The sequence below is a fragment of the Candoia aspera genome, chromosome 1, assembly GCF_035149785.1.
Source record: "Candoia aspera isolate rCanAsp1 chromosome 1, rCanAsp1.hap2, whole genome shotgun sequence".
NCBI classification, from domain to species: Eukaryota; Metazoa; Chordata; class Lepidosauria; order Squamata; family Boidae; genus Candoia; species Candoia aspera.
This window is the reverse complement of record NC_086153.1, coordinates 272,039,280-272,054,798: the sequence shown is the minus strand read 5'-3', so window position 1 is coordinate 272,054,798 and position 15,519 is coordinate 272,039,280. Positions and strand designations below refer to the sequence as shown.

The 15,519-nt window shown below is 40.2% G+C and overlaps 1 protein-coding gene across 2 annotated transcripts in view; it reads left to right on the top strand.

The window, feature by feature from the left end:
• ARHGAP1 (Rho GTPase activating protein 1) overlaps positions 1-15,519 on the top strand; it is a 42,054-nt gene that overhangs the window by 810 nt on the left and 25,725 nt on the right. The window contains exons 1-3 of one of the 2 annotated variants that reach the window (XM_063289692.1): positions 3,609-3,626; positions 6,964-7,119; positions 7,823-7,915. In XM_063289692.1, coding sequence (XP_063145762.1) covers positions 6,987-7,119; positions 7,823-7,915 — 226 coding nt within the window. In that variant the 5' untranslated portion in view covers positions 3,609-3,626; positions 6,964-6,986. Of the gene's footprint in view, positions 1-3,608; positions 3,627-6,963; positions 7,120-7,822; positions 7,916-15,519 lie in introns of those variants that run through there. The other variant, XM_063289691.1, reaches the window with a different exon arrangement.

Genomic DNA, 15,519 nt, shown 5'->3' with positions numbered 1-15,519 from the left:
TGTTTATTCAATTCATAGGGTTTGAATCTAGTAATCCTGACAGATGCATTGTCTTAATGTTAGTTTGTCCTGATCAACCTGATCAATAGAGGCAATTTTATCCTGCTTTGATCTGCGCAGTTACAGAGTTCTCCCAGATCTCTGACAGAAAGGGGAAATTGTATGGTATATAGATAGATGTCTTAAAGAAGTAGTCTATATGTGGAGGGGGTTGGGCAGAGAGATTCAGTAACAAACACAACTGCATAGAGCACAGTATAGCAGAATATGTTTGAAAATTTTGAAGGAAGGTTCCTTTTAAGTGAGTGTTCTACCTGATTTCTGAAGATTTTAATGTTGGATATTCATTTTTATGGCAGTGTTTGCCTCGAAATAACGATCAGAAGAAAGTAGAAGTGTACTGTTGCTGAAATTCTTTTAAGTGCATTGGATTTGCAGGGGGAAAAAAAAGAACAACAGGAATGATTTAGGAGTAGTGGTTGGCATGCAAGTTACAAATGTGATGTGATTTTTTTTTCCCCAGTTGCTGGATTTGCTGTAGTATCACTAGAATCATAGTGATCAGCATAGAATCAGCATAGGCTGAGCCAGTAGAATTGTTCAACAAGTTCAGAGAAGTTATGTTCTGGCAGGAAAGGTGTGGTGTTTTTCAAACTGTAATCTGATTCAGTAAATTGTATCGTACAGTCAGTGGATCTTGTGAAAGCTGTGAGGAAGGGGGATCATAGTGGGTTAGCTTTTTTGCTTGTTTTTTTGGAACTGGACTGTACTGCTTGTTGGGCAAGCTAAATGCCTATTTTTCTTTAGTATGTCAACTATTGCTGCAAGATTTCAGTGGATTTTATTATAATGGCAATGCCAGAAGCACAGACAAAAGTATATGACTCTGTTGATTCATTAGGCCTATTGAATACAGGAAATAAAAAGAAATCTCCTTTCTTCATGAGTTAAAGACAGAAATGAATTCATGAACACCAGCAGTTAAAATATAATTTCTTGAGCTCCCATTCCCACATATACATGCTTAAGGATTTCAGAGGGTAACATTAGTTTAAGGAAGTTTTTGTGGCAAGATGTATATGTATATAATACAAAGTACTGCATGTATGGGTATAGTTTCTCTAAGATTGGTTAGAGGGCCTACATAAATCTGAAAAGGAAAGATGATAGTAACAATTTTACCTGTTCTGCTAAATGATCACACACTGTTGCTTTTGACATTTCACGGCTGGTTTCTTTTCTAATTGTTCTATTATTTTTCTTTGTTAACTTTAGATAGAAACTATGTATTATTCCTTGCCTCAGTGTATAACAGTTATAGGATGATTTTGAAGTATTAAAATCATTAAAAGCATATATTTTGTACAATCATTACTTTGGAAACTTTTGGAAAAAAATAAAGAGAACTTTGGGGCAGCAAATATCTAACATTAATTACCTTTTCCTTTCAGCTAATTATAATTTTGTGTGTTCTTATAGTCCTCTTTTAAATAAGATAAGTCTAAAAAGAGGGATAATGTTTGCTGGAATAATTACACATAGTCCTCTGTTAATGACACTTGTTCGGCGACTGTTCGAAATTACAACTGTGCTGAACAAGTGGTGGTTATGACCAGTCCTCAAAGTTCCAGCTGTCCCAGCACTCCCATGGTCATGTGATTGCAATCTGGGCACTTGGAAATCGGCTTGCACTTATGACAGTTGCAGCATTCTGCAGTCACATGATTGCGATTTGCAAGCTTCCCTGCCAGCTTCCCACACACAAAGTCAATAGGGAAGCCGGCAGGGAAGGTCGCAAGTTGCTCTGGTAAATCCCTCCCTTCCCGAGCCTCACTGTGCTCGCGCTGTGCTTCCCCAGCCACTTGTGCATCCTTGCACACCCTCCCCCATCTGGCAGCAGCCACTTACCTGCCTGCTGGCCTGCTTGTGAACTGCCTGGGACTTGCAACTTTCTGCTGGCTTCCCACTGACTTTGATTGTTGGAAGTCGGCAGGAAGTTACAAGGAGGTGCTCGCTTAACAACCCACAATCCTTGCTTAATGATTGCAAAGGGGACTGCAGGGTTGGCTGTTGCTAAGCAATGCAGTCAAGTGACATCACACTTTACAACTGCATTACTTAGCAATGGAAATTCTGGTCCCAATTGCTGCTGTTACTTGAGGACTGCCTGTATAGAATAGAGGTGGGTAATTTGATGCCTTTTGGACCATCTCCCATCTTTCCATGCCAACACTGCAAGTGGCAAATATCTCTAATATAAAGATATTTGCCCTAGTTGGTGTTTATATATTTAGTTATCTACAAGGTGTTGTAGGTTGTTTCAGAAAAGCATAAGTTAGAAGATAAGTTTTGGTAAAGAATTCAACAAATGAGTGTCCTTTACAGATGCTGTTTAGGTAACACAGCCATCCATGATTTAGCCCTATGAGAAAAAGGCAAATATAAATCTTGGTTTGCATGTGTAGAAGCAGAAAACTAGTATGGTAACTTCCAATCCTTGGTATCAACAATCACTTTAGAGAAAAAGCAGAGAATATGCTCCTTGGAGTTTGTTTTTATAATGTCAACCAGCAGTTTGTCTTGAAATAAGTAGTAGAAATCTCTAGTGAGGTTTAATATTTGAGGCAAAAACACAGCAAATTAGATATGTCTCATATTTTAAGGAGATTGGATTCTATTTGGGTCCAAGTGCTGAATATTGTAAATTGGAAGTATTTTGTTTAACCATGGATGAAATGTTTTTTAAGTGGTAATAGGAGTGATATGGCCAGGAACATCAAAGCCTTTAATGTATTTGTACTATGGTTATCTTCAAATGGACTAGAGATATAGTTTAAAAATCTAGTAATATTGCAAAAAATAATATATTTATGCATTAATCTGACTTTCTGCTCAGTATGAGTATGAGCTGCCTCACTGAAAGGTATTTTTGCAATTTATATGAAACTTTTCCCTCTAGTATTTGTGTTGGTCATTTCATCAGTGATGATTTAACAACATACTGAAACACTACCACAGATCAAATACTACTTGCATATATTTATATTACTTAGGTTTGGGGATGACATTAAGGGTAGATGACATAATACATCTACTATATGCTGTCTATATTTCAGAGAAAACATAGGATATAAATGCAACATACAGTATAAACTAAATAATGGTATTGTAATTAATAAGTACTGTACTCTCTGATCATGTTGTACTCACTAAGCTGAGAAAATTGGAATCACTTACTATAAGCAAGTAAGGGATTGTTTTTATGTTGATGCAAGGGATTTTTTTGTGTGTGTGGATAAATTTAGATAATTATGAGAATATGTTGCTGGAATTGTTTTGAAGGGAATGAGTCACCACAAATGGTGGTTAAGGTTTCCATAGAAACTGAGGATGTTGCTAAAGACAGATGGTTGGTTGCAATTTAAGCATGTTTCTAGCATTAGCTAATAATTCAAAAGAGTAAAATGTCCTGCTCTTTGTACCCTTTGCAGCTCCTCCGGTCTTTGAGAGAGAAGCAAACTGTAGCTGAGGTTAACTTTACAGATTTGCCAGGCCATTAATACTTCTGCCAGTGTATTGTATTTTGTCCAGACTTCCTGCACAATAATTTGACAGCCATTTAAAGTGTAAGGACAATGACAGACTATACATTTTGATACAAATATAATATTATAATATATAGTATTTATATATATTAGCTATATAATATACAGCTAAATTCCCTTCAGTGCCCTCAAGGATTCAATGAAATTATGGTATAATGCTGAGATATGCTTTAATATACCTGGGTGAGGTAAGTGATGCCATGACTGCCCTTTCTCAGTGCCTGGGAGCTGTAGGGGTCTGGATGGAGAGCAACAGGCTTCAGCTGAACCCTGGTAAGACGGAGTGGCTGTGGGTTAATGGCTCTTCCGTATCCAGGACTTTGTCATCTTTGGTTCTGGATGGGGTGGCACTGCCCCAGACAGACCTGGTGCGTAATCTGGGGGTCCTCCTGGACTCACTGCTCCTGCTCAAAGAGCAGGTGGCAGCTGTGGCCAGGAGAGCCTTTGTGCAGCTTTGTGTTGTGTGCCAGTTATGCCCCTTCCTGGATCGGGAGGCCCTTCAAACAGTCACTCATGCCCTTGTTATCTCCCACATAGACTATTGCAACATGCTCCACATGGTGCTACCCTTGAAGAGTATCTGGAAGCTTCAGCTGGTCCAGAATGCAGCCGCGCAGGCTGTTTTTGGTGCCCCTAGAAGGGCGCATACAACACCGCTGCTACGCAAGCTGCATTGGGTACCAGTTTGCTTCTGGGTCCAATTCAAGGTGTTGGTTATCACCTTGAAAGCCCTACATGGCATGGGGCCAGGTTACCTAAGGGACTGCCTCTTCCACATTACATCAGCCCATCCCACCCAATCATGCAGAGAGGGCATGTTGCGGACCCCGTCTGCAAGAGAATTTCGCTTGGCAGGATCCAGGAAATGGGCCTTCTCTGCAGTAGCTCCCACCCTGTGGAACATGCTGCCCCCGGAGGTGAGGTTAGCCCCTTCATTCCTGGCCTTCCGGAGGAACCTGAAGACCTGGCTCTGCCACCTTGTTGGGGCAGAGAGGGGAGTAGCTCGGCGTGGGGATGGCTGGTATCTTAGAGTGCTCCTCCCACATATGGACTGTATTAGATCCTCCTGCCACTTGGATTTTATTCTTATTCTTATTTTTATTTATTAAGGGTAATTATATATTTATATATTGTATTTATATTTTATGCTTGTTGTTTTAATTGACTATTTTATTGTGAATTGCCCAGAGTCCCTCTGGTGGGAGGAGATGGGCAGGGACAAATTTGATAAATAAATAAATAAATAATTTCCGAAAAAATGTATTTTTGCTGTTGATGCCTTTATGGAACTGATAATGTTAATTTGTGATATTAGATATAGCTTTGCTTTGATCCATTGGTTTTTAAAAATATTTTACTTCAGAGTTGATATATTGCTTAAGTTGTTTTTTTAAGGATTCCCTAACACTTTTAATATCATGATAGATTGGTTATCTTCCTCTGCCTCTTGAGCAGGATAATTTCCCTCTCTAGTAGCCTCATATATAGAATTATTAATTGTAAATCTGTTGTGGCGCTGACTGTAGTCATTAATGTATTGAATGTTGTAGTGAAGATCCAAAATGCAGAAATTATTTCCAAGCTTAAGGGAATAATGATTCCTCATGGTGAAAGTCCTTAACTATTGAACTTGTAACTGAACATTCAAATTCTACATTTCTCCTTCGTTGTATGATTTTCTTATAATATAAAGTATTGCCCTAGAATCTAATCTATTCGCTATAATGGTGGGAAATGCAGAATGTCTCTCGGGTTTTGTCTCCAGGATATGAAGATCTCTTTTATGATTATGCCATTAGTTTGATTGGCCAGGACAGGAAATGATAAACCCATCTCCCATTGGACTTAGACCCACAATATCAAACCACAGTGTTGGTTCATTAGCTTTTGTCTTAGGGATGTATAAAGCATTTCAGATTTATTTATTGACAAATTTATTTATTATCAGGTGTATTTATGTGCCACCCACTCTAGCAAGTCTAAACAGATTACAGTATACAATCTAAAAAGCATGAAACAATATTGTACATAATTTTTTAAAAATGCAACAAATTACATAGGAACTGAGTATTTTCTAATTACAAACTTCCTGACCAAATGCTCTTTAGAAAAGTACAGTCTTCACCAGTTTTCAAAAAGATAGGGTGGAGGCGAACATGGACTCTGAGGACATGCCATTCCATAGAGAGGGGGCTATGGGTCCCACCCCCACTGATCTCCTGAAAAATGGATACATAAAACATCATATCCTGCCTAGCTTGTGTAGGCCAGACAGATTCTACTGGGAGGAGATGGTTCTGGAGGTAACAAGGGCCCAAGCTTTATGGGTAACTATCAGAACCTTGAGTTAGACTCAGAAACTTATTGGCAACAAGTGCTGGTCTCCAAATAGAATAGATATTCTGCTGAACTGGCTAGTGCTGAACTTTCTGTGCCACTTGCAGTTTCCAAATTGTGTTCAAGGACACCTCATGTAAAATGAATTACAGTAATCTAGATGAGTATCTAGATGAGAAGTGACAAGGGCATGTCGCTTCTTTAGTGCCTCCTGGTACAAGAAGGGGCACAACTGAAGCTGGCAAAAGGCTTTCCTGGCTACAGTTTCCACTTGTTGTTCTTGTAGGAGTTGTGAAGCCAGAAGAACCTCCAAACTGTGCACCAGCTCCTTTAAAGACAGCGTGACCTCATACTGTATAGAGCAATAGATAGAGTGTCAAAGGAATCAAAATCCACAATTCAGAGGATTTCTGTACCAACAATAACTCTGTCTTGCAATGATTCAATCTTAGTCTGTTTCGCCACACCCAGTTCCTCACAACCTACCAACACCAGGTTTAGATTTCCACAGCAACTCCTGCTTGGCCTGGGCTAGATATTAAAGCTTTGTATCATCAGTATATTGATGATACCTAACCCCAAACCAATGGATTATCTCCCCCAATAGTTTCATATAGATGTAGGTGTAGATGTAGATGGGAGAGAGGGCTGAGCCCTGGGGATCCCATGTTGCAGTTTGAAACAGTTGTTTCAAATGCAAAATTGCTGTTTTGACCAGCACACCTAAATAAGGTACTTCACTAAATAATTTGCACAGCTCTAGGTGGTATAATCTATTGTCTTTCTCTGCCACTTTTGTTATGAAGGCTCTGAAGAGAAAGCAATTATATTGGCACAGGAGGGATAATGGAACGAAATGCAACTGCAATCAAAACGTTGTTATCTGTGGTCCCCTCTCAAGTTAGATATGAATGAAAGGTCTGTCACATCTATGACAAAATTTAAAGGAGAAAACTTCAGGAAATGCCAATGAAAATTGTGAGGTGTTGCTGATCTGTGAATTTCTGCTGCCTCTTTTCAGGTAATTTGTTGAGCACTTGAAGCATGGAGCAATACCCAGATTTACAAGAAGACCTGAGTCTGGAAGATACTAGTGAATCTCTCAATCAGCTCAAATTGGCCTCTCTAGATGATAAAAATTGGCCATCAGATGAAGAGCCTGTTTTCCCAAAGTCAGGTAAGTGTTTCTGTTAATAAAACAATGGCAGGAGGTGGTAGCCACATTTTAAGGAATCCATACTCTGAAAATATTGCTTGTCTGCAACTTGTTAAAGCAAGTGTGTCTTTCTCTGGGAGACCCTAACTGTCCTCTACAGCTGTAGCACAATCCCAGGAAAAGATTGTCTGCTAGTGAGCCCTGCATACTCAAAAGCACTTGTTTGCCTTTGAATCCACAATGTTGCACAACCCTGTGTTGCAGCATTATTTGTAGATTCCTTTAAGATATTGCAGGAGAGTTTGGCTGGTATCCTGAATCTAAATTGCAATGCAGAACTGAGATATCCATCAGCAGATAAGAACTGGAATACTACAGGCTGTATATAGCAAATAAATACCTGTTCAGTATAGATATCAGTGCAGTTGATTACAGCTGATTAATTTGGAATTTAAGTCTTTTATTTCCTTCCTTTCATAGTGTCTTTATATAGTTAAAGCAGATAAATAGATAAATATGTATGAACAATTAGTTTTAGTGCATGCATTTGTCTGTTCTGAAATAACAAATGAACAAAATAAATGTTATTCATCTGTACTACACCACACCTGAATAAAGGTATATTGATAATGCACTTATTCATTTCTCTGTACTTCTGGGCCCTTGTTTAGGTAAGTTTGCCTTTATGTTAATTTTTTTCCTCTTTTTATTTGCATATGTATAGATGATACCAAGAGCTCCCCTGATTCTGCAACACACCTGCGGTGGGATGATCCATACTATGACATTGCTAGGCACCAGATTGTGGAAGTAGCAGGTAATGTTTTGTTTTAGTATAATGATTTGAAATAAATAATCTATTTGTAACAACTGGCAATGGTCAAATAATAATTCTGTTCTCATAGAAGTTTTTAATGATACCTTCTCTAAGAAATAATTAAAATTGGCAAAGAATGGAAATAATTTAAAAATTTTAAGAACATAGGTTGCAGTCCAAAGTCTTTGATAGTGCTTTGATGATCTGTCATAAAAAGAAATGCCTCCCTCAAATTGAGCTGCTGACTAAATGGATATATCCATGTTGTTTTCTTGACAGTAATAGAGAACTGGTTTGCTATTGTCTGTTTCTGGGATATTTCTTTAACTTCCCATTCAGTTCACAGAGCTTGTATATTCTGGCAGGCTCCCAGCCTTAAAATTGCTCTTTGACATTTCTAGATTATTTATCATAACTATACAGTAGAAATCATTTCCAGCAGGATAGGTATTTGAAAAACTAAAATGAGAACAACAGTATCAAAAAAGTTAAAGGAATTGTTATAGGATAGTTTCAAAATTATTTGATATATTTTGAGCTTTGTAGCTTTTTTGCAGGATTTTTTCCTCTTTTCCTTCTTTTTGAAGGAAGTTTTCGCTCATTCATTGTGGCAGAGGGACAGTAACCTCTTCCTTATTACTGGAAAAGGCCCTTAGAAAGCAGCAGTTAGGTGAAATCTGCTTTCAGCTGACTTTTTAAAATAAACACCAGAATATGTTGGTGCTTTGAGGAGTCAACTAATTTCATATATTTATATAACATTTACCAGACAATTATTGTTATAGGTGATCTGATCTGAATCTCTACATATTCCTAATTTTTCTGAGCTATAGCAAGCATTTTAATTCTCAGACTAAATCATTGCTTACCCTGGTTTTATGCCTAGTTTGCTTGTGGAGCATCTGAAAGTAATGAGTCAAACCACTGTTCAAAATCCTGGCTCTGTAGACTTGCAAAGAAACAGTTAAGCCCTTTGCTCTTTCACTGATAGCTAGACTGCAGAGCTGGCATTTCTGTTTTCTGCCATTTAGCTGCTTTACATATAGTTCTAAATTCAGTAATTGTCTGAATTGCATGCAGACTTGATTGTCTAATGAGAAGAATCTGATATATTAATGATTATTGGGAATAATGGATAAAGACTGGATATTGTTTTTTACTTGCACTTAGCATTAATATTAACCATAATACCAAATACTGCATATATGCTAGCAGATTCTCCTAGTGACTAAGGAACAGAAATGAAGGTTGTTTTTTTTCTAGAAAGTAAATGATAAGGAGGAAATGTCAGATATGTGAATAAATGCAATTGCTATGATATCCCTGGATAGCTTTTGGACACATCTGCCTAGAGTTCCTTGATAGCAGTAATTGTTTTGAATTTTCAAACTACAATTGTCTAGAATTTCTCTGTCTATTAGGCACTTTGAATGCATAGGATAATTCAAGGAATGCCTGTCCTCTGGAGCAAAATGTATTTAAATAGCTTTCATATATATTTTTATAGTGTTTCAGAGATCTTCAACATGGGAGATATCTTCTTTCTCTATGCAAATATGATAGGGATGCCTTTCTGTTCTCTGGGACAGTAACTAGATATTGAACAATTCCATGAAACAAAGGTCTCCACTGTTAAGTTATTAGATGAGTCCAAACAAAAGATAACTGTGGTACACATTGTGTTCAAACACATAAGAATAGCTCTATTGCTGACATCCTCAGATTTCTGCCATTTGACAGAATGCATGAATGTGGTACAGTGAAACACTGATATGTTCCAGAAACACTGTGCATTCTATATATTGTAGGAAGTAAAGGATGTTCATATATTCCATGCTACTAATATAATTTATTTCTTTGTTCATGTTAATTTTATTTTTCTGTGCTATCTGTTTTCCATTGTAAATAGCATATTGTAGTTCAGAAAAAGGTTCATTTATTATCTGTCTATCCATCCCTTCATCTATGGAGCAGGTGTGAGTCGAGAATAGTTTCAAATAAATCTGTGGTCTGCAGCTAATCTCATTTCTTTTTCTGCAAGCTTATTTATGTATTAAATTCATATGTGCCTGACCTCCAGTGACTCTGTTCACAAGTAAAAAAACTTTTCTAATACTATAAATGTCCATTGATTTTAGTGAATCTGCTCTGGTTTATTGAAAAAAAGAAAAACTGGACTGTATTGAATGTTTGTTCAACTCACTTTTCTCCTGCCTTTTTCATTTATTGTATGCAGAAAAACTTTTTCAGAGGTTCAGGATAGGGCCTCCTAAAAGTCAGGCTGTGTCATATGGAGCTGCGGTGTGTAAAACAAATCTCCCAAAATCAGGTGAAGGGGTCTTCTGCGAAAATAAGGCCTAGTCGTTTGAATCCACAACTTTCTGTTCCTGTCTAAATCCATTTCACAGAAAGGCAAATCATTAGTGCGAAAACACAAATAACTTGTCCAGTATTATGAACTGATAGAGTTGAAATGAAATAGGATTACAATTATTTGTTTGTTTGATTTATATATCTTCCCATCTCACACATGTGACTCTGGGTGGCTCACAAAGTTAAAACACACAAATTTTTTTACAAAAAATAACAAAAATCATTAAAAACAATAAAAACTATTGTGGAGTCCTTGGTGCTCTCTGAGCTTGGTTGTTTGTTTGCAGACATTTCATTACCCAACTAGGTAACATCATCAGTAGTACTAGTGAGTGTGGTGTTTGCTCCCTGTTTATATACAATAGCTTGCCCTGCCAGTGTTGGTGGGGGTGTGGTTTTCTCCTTGGTAGTTCCTTGATTAGAGTATTTTTTTCTGCTTGATTGTTTGCCTGGTGTTAATCCCTGCTTATCTGGGTGTTGTTTGCTGGAGAAGTTGTGTTCTGATCTTTATGCTTCTTTCTTAGCTTTTTTATTGTCTCTTTTGAATGGTGTGTAAATGTGGTTTATGTCTCTATTGATGGCTGAATCCAAGCTTCCAGGAATTTGTCTTAATGCCAAGCTTCCAGGATTCTAGCGTTTTTGGATTTAGCTTGGTCTAGGATGCTCACAGTTTCCCAGTTGAAACTATGGTTGACTCTGTCCATGTGTTGTGAGTTTAAGGAGTTTTCATTGTGTCTTCTGACTGCTGGCTGGTGTTCATGGATGTGCCCTGCTAGTCCTCTGCCTGTCTGTCCTACATAGTGGCTGTTACAGTCCTTACACTGTATGTTGTAGATGACTCCTGTTTTTTCTTCTTGGGCTACTGGGTCTTTTAGTTTACTTAAGATGTTTTGGAGGGCTTTAGTTGGTTTGTGTGCTACAGTGATGCTGTGTGGTTGTAATAGTCTGTTGGTTGTTTCTAAGATGTTTCTGAGGTATGGCAGTGTTATCCTTTTCATAGCTTTTGTTGGTTGTGCTGCAGTGAGTTGAGTGGTCAGGCACTTTTTGATAAAGTTGAAGGGGTATCCATTTTGTCAGAAGATGTTGTATAGGTGGTCTGTTTCCTTTTTCTGGTGTTCTGGGTTGCTGCAGTGCATTTGTACTCATCTGAAGAACGTAATGATTGCCTATTCTAAAACACTATCAGACTCATGAACAGGAATTCAAAGTTATCTGATTTATTAAAGAGTAGTATGCAGGATCACAGAGAAAGCTGAGAATGATGAAAGCGCGCCAAAATCAAACTAAAAACCCTTGGTGCAAATGAAATCCCTCCCCCCGTAGAATCTTCTCAAGTTCACAATTCCAGGTGCTCCTAATGGTTTCTGATGGTCTGCAGGAAAAGGCCTTGAACAGAGCACATAACCCACATTCCATTGTACTGATTTCATATACAGAGCTTGGTACAAGGTTTCACAGCAGCTCCCTCCCAAACAGAAATGTGTGTCAGTGCCATGGCATGTGAAATGTTAACGATGTATAAAGTACATTGAATCAGTGAACATGACATACTGCCCCCCCAAAATAAAGATTACATTAAGCAGCAAGCTTTAAAGGATAAGCAAGGTGGAAATGGTTAACTAAATCAGGAGCGTTAACATGGTGAGCAGACACCCATTCAGGATGAGGAAAATGTTTCCATCGGACGAGATACTGCAGGGTCCCTCGAAGTTTGTGGGAATCATCAATGTCCTTGACTTCAAAGTGTTGTTGGCCGTCAATCATGATTGGAGCAGGAGGAGGAGGTTGAGGTGCCAGCGTGAGGAGTGGTGCTTAGGCTTAAGCAAGCTGCAATGGAAAACAGGGTGCAAGCATTTCAAATTGTGAGGCAGGTCCAATTTAACGGTAACTGGATTGTTAAGCTGAACAATAGGAAAGGAACCAATGAATTTGGGAGCAAGTTTCTTAGAGGGTTGAGGTGATTTGATAAATTTAGTAGATAGATACACCTGATCCCCAACTTTGAAGTCGTGTTGTAAGGAACAATGCTTATCAGCTTGAGACTTGTAAGCAGCCTGGGCATCAGCCAAAGCTTGTTGAATTACTGGCCAGGAATCAGACAGTTTAACAGCCCAGTCAGATGCAGAACATGTTTGGGAAGGGGACTGTGGCAGTTCAGGAATGGGAACAAAGTTGTGACCGGAAACCACATGGAAAGGGGTTTGTCCGGTGCTTTGATGCACAGCATTGTTGTAAGCAACTTCAGCAAAAGGTAATAAGTCCACCCAATCATCCTGATGGTAGTTAATGTATCCTCTTAGAAACTGTTCTAGAGTGGCGTTTAAAATCTCAGTAGAACCGTCAGTTTCAGGATGGGACAATGTGGACAGGGCTTGTTTGGTGCCAATCAATTTTAAAAATGATTTCCAAAATTGGGAAGTAAATTGTGTGCCGCGGTCACTGACCAAACGGGAGGGGCTACCGTGGAGGCGGTAGATGTGGAGGAGAAACAGGCGCCCAATTGTGGGGCTGACGGGATGGATGCACATGGAATGAAATGAGCTTGTTTAGAGAAAAAATCTTTTACCACCCAAATGACAGTTTTCGTCTGACTGGGAGGTAGGTCTACAATGAAATCCATAGAAATCTCATCCCAGGGGCGGGATGGACTGGGCACTGGCTGTAAAAGCCCCTGTGGTTTCTCTCCTTTTCGTTTTGACGTGGCACAAACAGGACAGGAAGCAACATAGTCTTTTACATCACGTCTTAAGGTTGGCCACCAAAATTGACGTCGAACCAAATGCAATGTTTTGACAAAACCAAAGTGTCCAGCAAGTTTATCATCATGAGAATGCTGCAAAACATCGGCTCTTAACGTTTCAGGCACATAAAGGCGGTGTTCCACCCACGCCAGATCGTTTTCAAAAGAAACATTGCCTCTATTAGCTAGCAACCAAGTGTCAGATTTCAGTGCCTGGAGAAAGTCCTTCTGTAACTGACAAGGAACTTGCATTTTCTGCTTCCCAGGCTGGGCTGGGGGCAGGGTCGCCTGTGCACAGGTCTGGCTCCTAGTGACAGCAACCAAGCCCAGTTGTGGTTCAGTGAGAACAGTCCCAACCACATCTGCCACCTGGTCAAGGTCTTGAGGTAAACGTGACAAAGCATCGGCCAGAAAGTTTTTCTTTCCCGGGATAAATTGGAAGTTAACTGTTTAACTGGAAGTTAAAATGACTGAAAAACTGAGCCCAGCCAATTTGTTTAGGACTGAGACACTGGGGGGTGTGAAGGGCTTCCAAATTCCTGTGATCAGTCCAAACCTCGAAAGGGCATTTAGCGTCTTCAAGGAGGTGATGCTAGGTTTCTAAAGCTGCTTTTACAGCAAATGCCTCCTTTTCCCAAACATGCCAACGGCGTTCGGTTTCAGAAAATTTCCTGGACAGATAAGCACAGGGTTTTAAGGGATTTTCAGAATCCCCCTGTAGCAAAATAGCCCCAGCTGAGGAGTCAGAAGCATCAACTTGGACCACAAAGGGGCGTTCAGGATCGGGGTGCTGTAGAATAGGCTCAGCAGTGAAAAGGGTTTTCAACTTTTCAAATGCTGCCTGGCATTCAGGCGTCCAATTCAGCATGGCTCCAGGGTGTTTTACTTGCATGTCTCCCCCAAGCCCTTGGTACGGAGTAAATCAGTGAGGGACAAGGCAATCTCAGCGAACCCCTGGATAAATTGGCGATAATAATTACTGAACCCTAGGAAACTTTGCAATTGCCTCCGGGTGCGGGGACGCTCGCAACTTAGAATCGCTTGAATTTTTGCAGGCTCCATCTCAATGCCCTTGTCAGACACCCAGAAGTTGGGTTTTGTGAAATTCACATTTGGAGAGTTTGGCATAGAGTTTGGCATCTCTAAGTTTGCGTAACACCTGTTTGAGGAGGCGTTCGTGTTCCTCCTCGGTTTTAGTGTAAATGAAAACATCATCTAAGTAAACCAGGACCCCTTTAAACAAATGAGCATGTAAAACTTCATTAATCAACTGCATGAAGACTCTGGGTGCCCCTGCTAACCCAAAAGGGAGGACTTTGTACTGAAATTATCTTAGTGGGCAATTAAAAGCAGTTTTCCACTCATCTCCAGCTCATATGCGGATGCGGAAATAGGCTTCGCGAAGATCGAGCTTGGAGAAAATCTTGTCCTTTGACAAATGAGCTGACATGTCCTTCATGAGAGGGAGAGGGTACTTGTTGACAATAGAGACGGAATTTAACCCATGATAGTCTGTACAGAGTCAAAGCGTGCCATCTTTTTTTTCCCAGAATAACACAGGGGCCCCAACTGGGGAATTAGCAGGTTCAATAAATCCCTTGGACAGATTTTTGTCAATGAAGTCCCGTAATGCCTCAAGCTCCTTCTGAGTCATCGGATAAATTTTTGGCTTGGGCAATTGAGCATTGGGGACCAACTCTATTGCACAGTCAGTTTTCCGGTGGGGGGGGGGGTAGCTGATCTGCTTCCATCTCCCCAAATATGTCTGCAAAGTCTTGGTATTGATCAGGCAAGCCTTCTAAATGTGCCAAGTCAGGGCACGACATGGCGATCGCAGCCCTTCCAACCCCCGCACGTACAACTATCTCTGCTGTAGGAGCTTGGTAAAATCCATCTTTAAAAGTCACAGTTCTGTGCTCCCAGTTTATATAGGAGCTTCGATAGGTCAACCAGGGGATCCCCAGGATTACTAAGGGGTTGCCAACAGGTGCCACCATGAATTTCAAAGTCTCACAGTGGCTTCCCATTTGCATTGACACAGTTCCAGTGAAATGGGTTGCAGGACCCCCCCCCCCCCCCCGCTGTTGAACCATCCAACTGTGAGAAGATCAAGGCTGCTGGAGGGGGAAGCTAGGCAGGTCCAAAGCAGCAACCAGATCAGGGTGAATTAGATACCTGGAACACCCAGAGTCCACTAAAGCCCATACCTCTGTAGTTTTTGTGCGGGAACCCAATTTCACTTTCACTGCTAAAGTGGGACAGTCAGCACTCACCATAGCATCTTCGCGCCCATCCTCCTCCACCTGCCCGCAGGTGCTCTTCATGGCAGGTGGCTGGCGTTTCCCGCCGGCTCCTTAGAGTCGGCTTCAGCCTCTTCTGAGGAGTAGATTACTTCCTCAGCGTCGGCTGTACCTTTGGCTGCTGTCATCCGCCGCGAGGGGGGGGCGATTTGGCCGGCGGCTTCCCCGCTCGCTCTCCAGCTTTGGCTTTT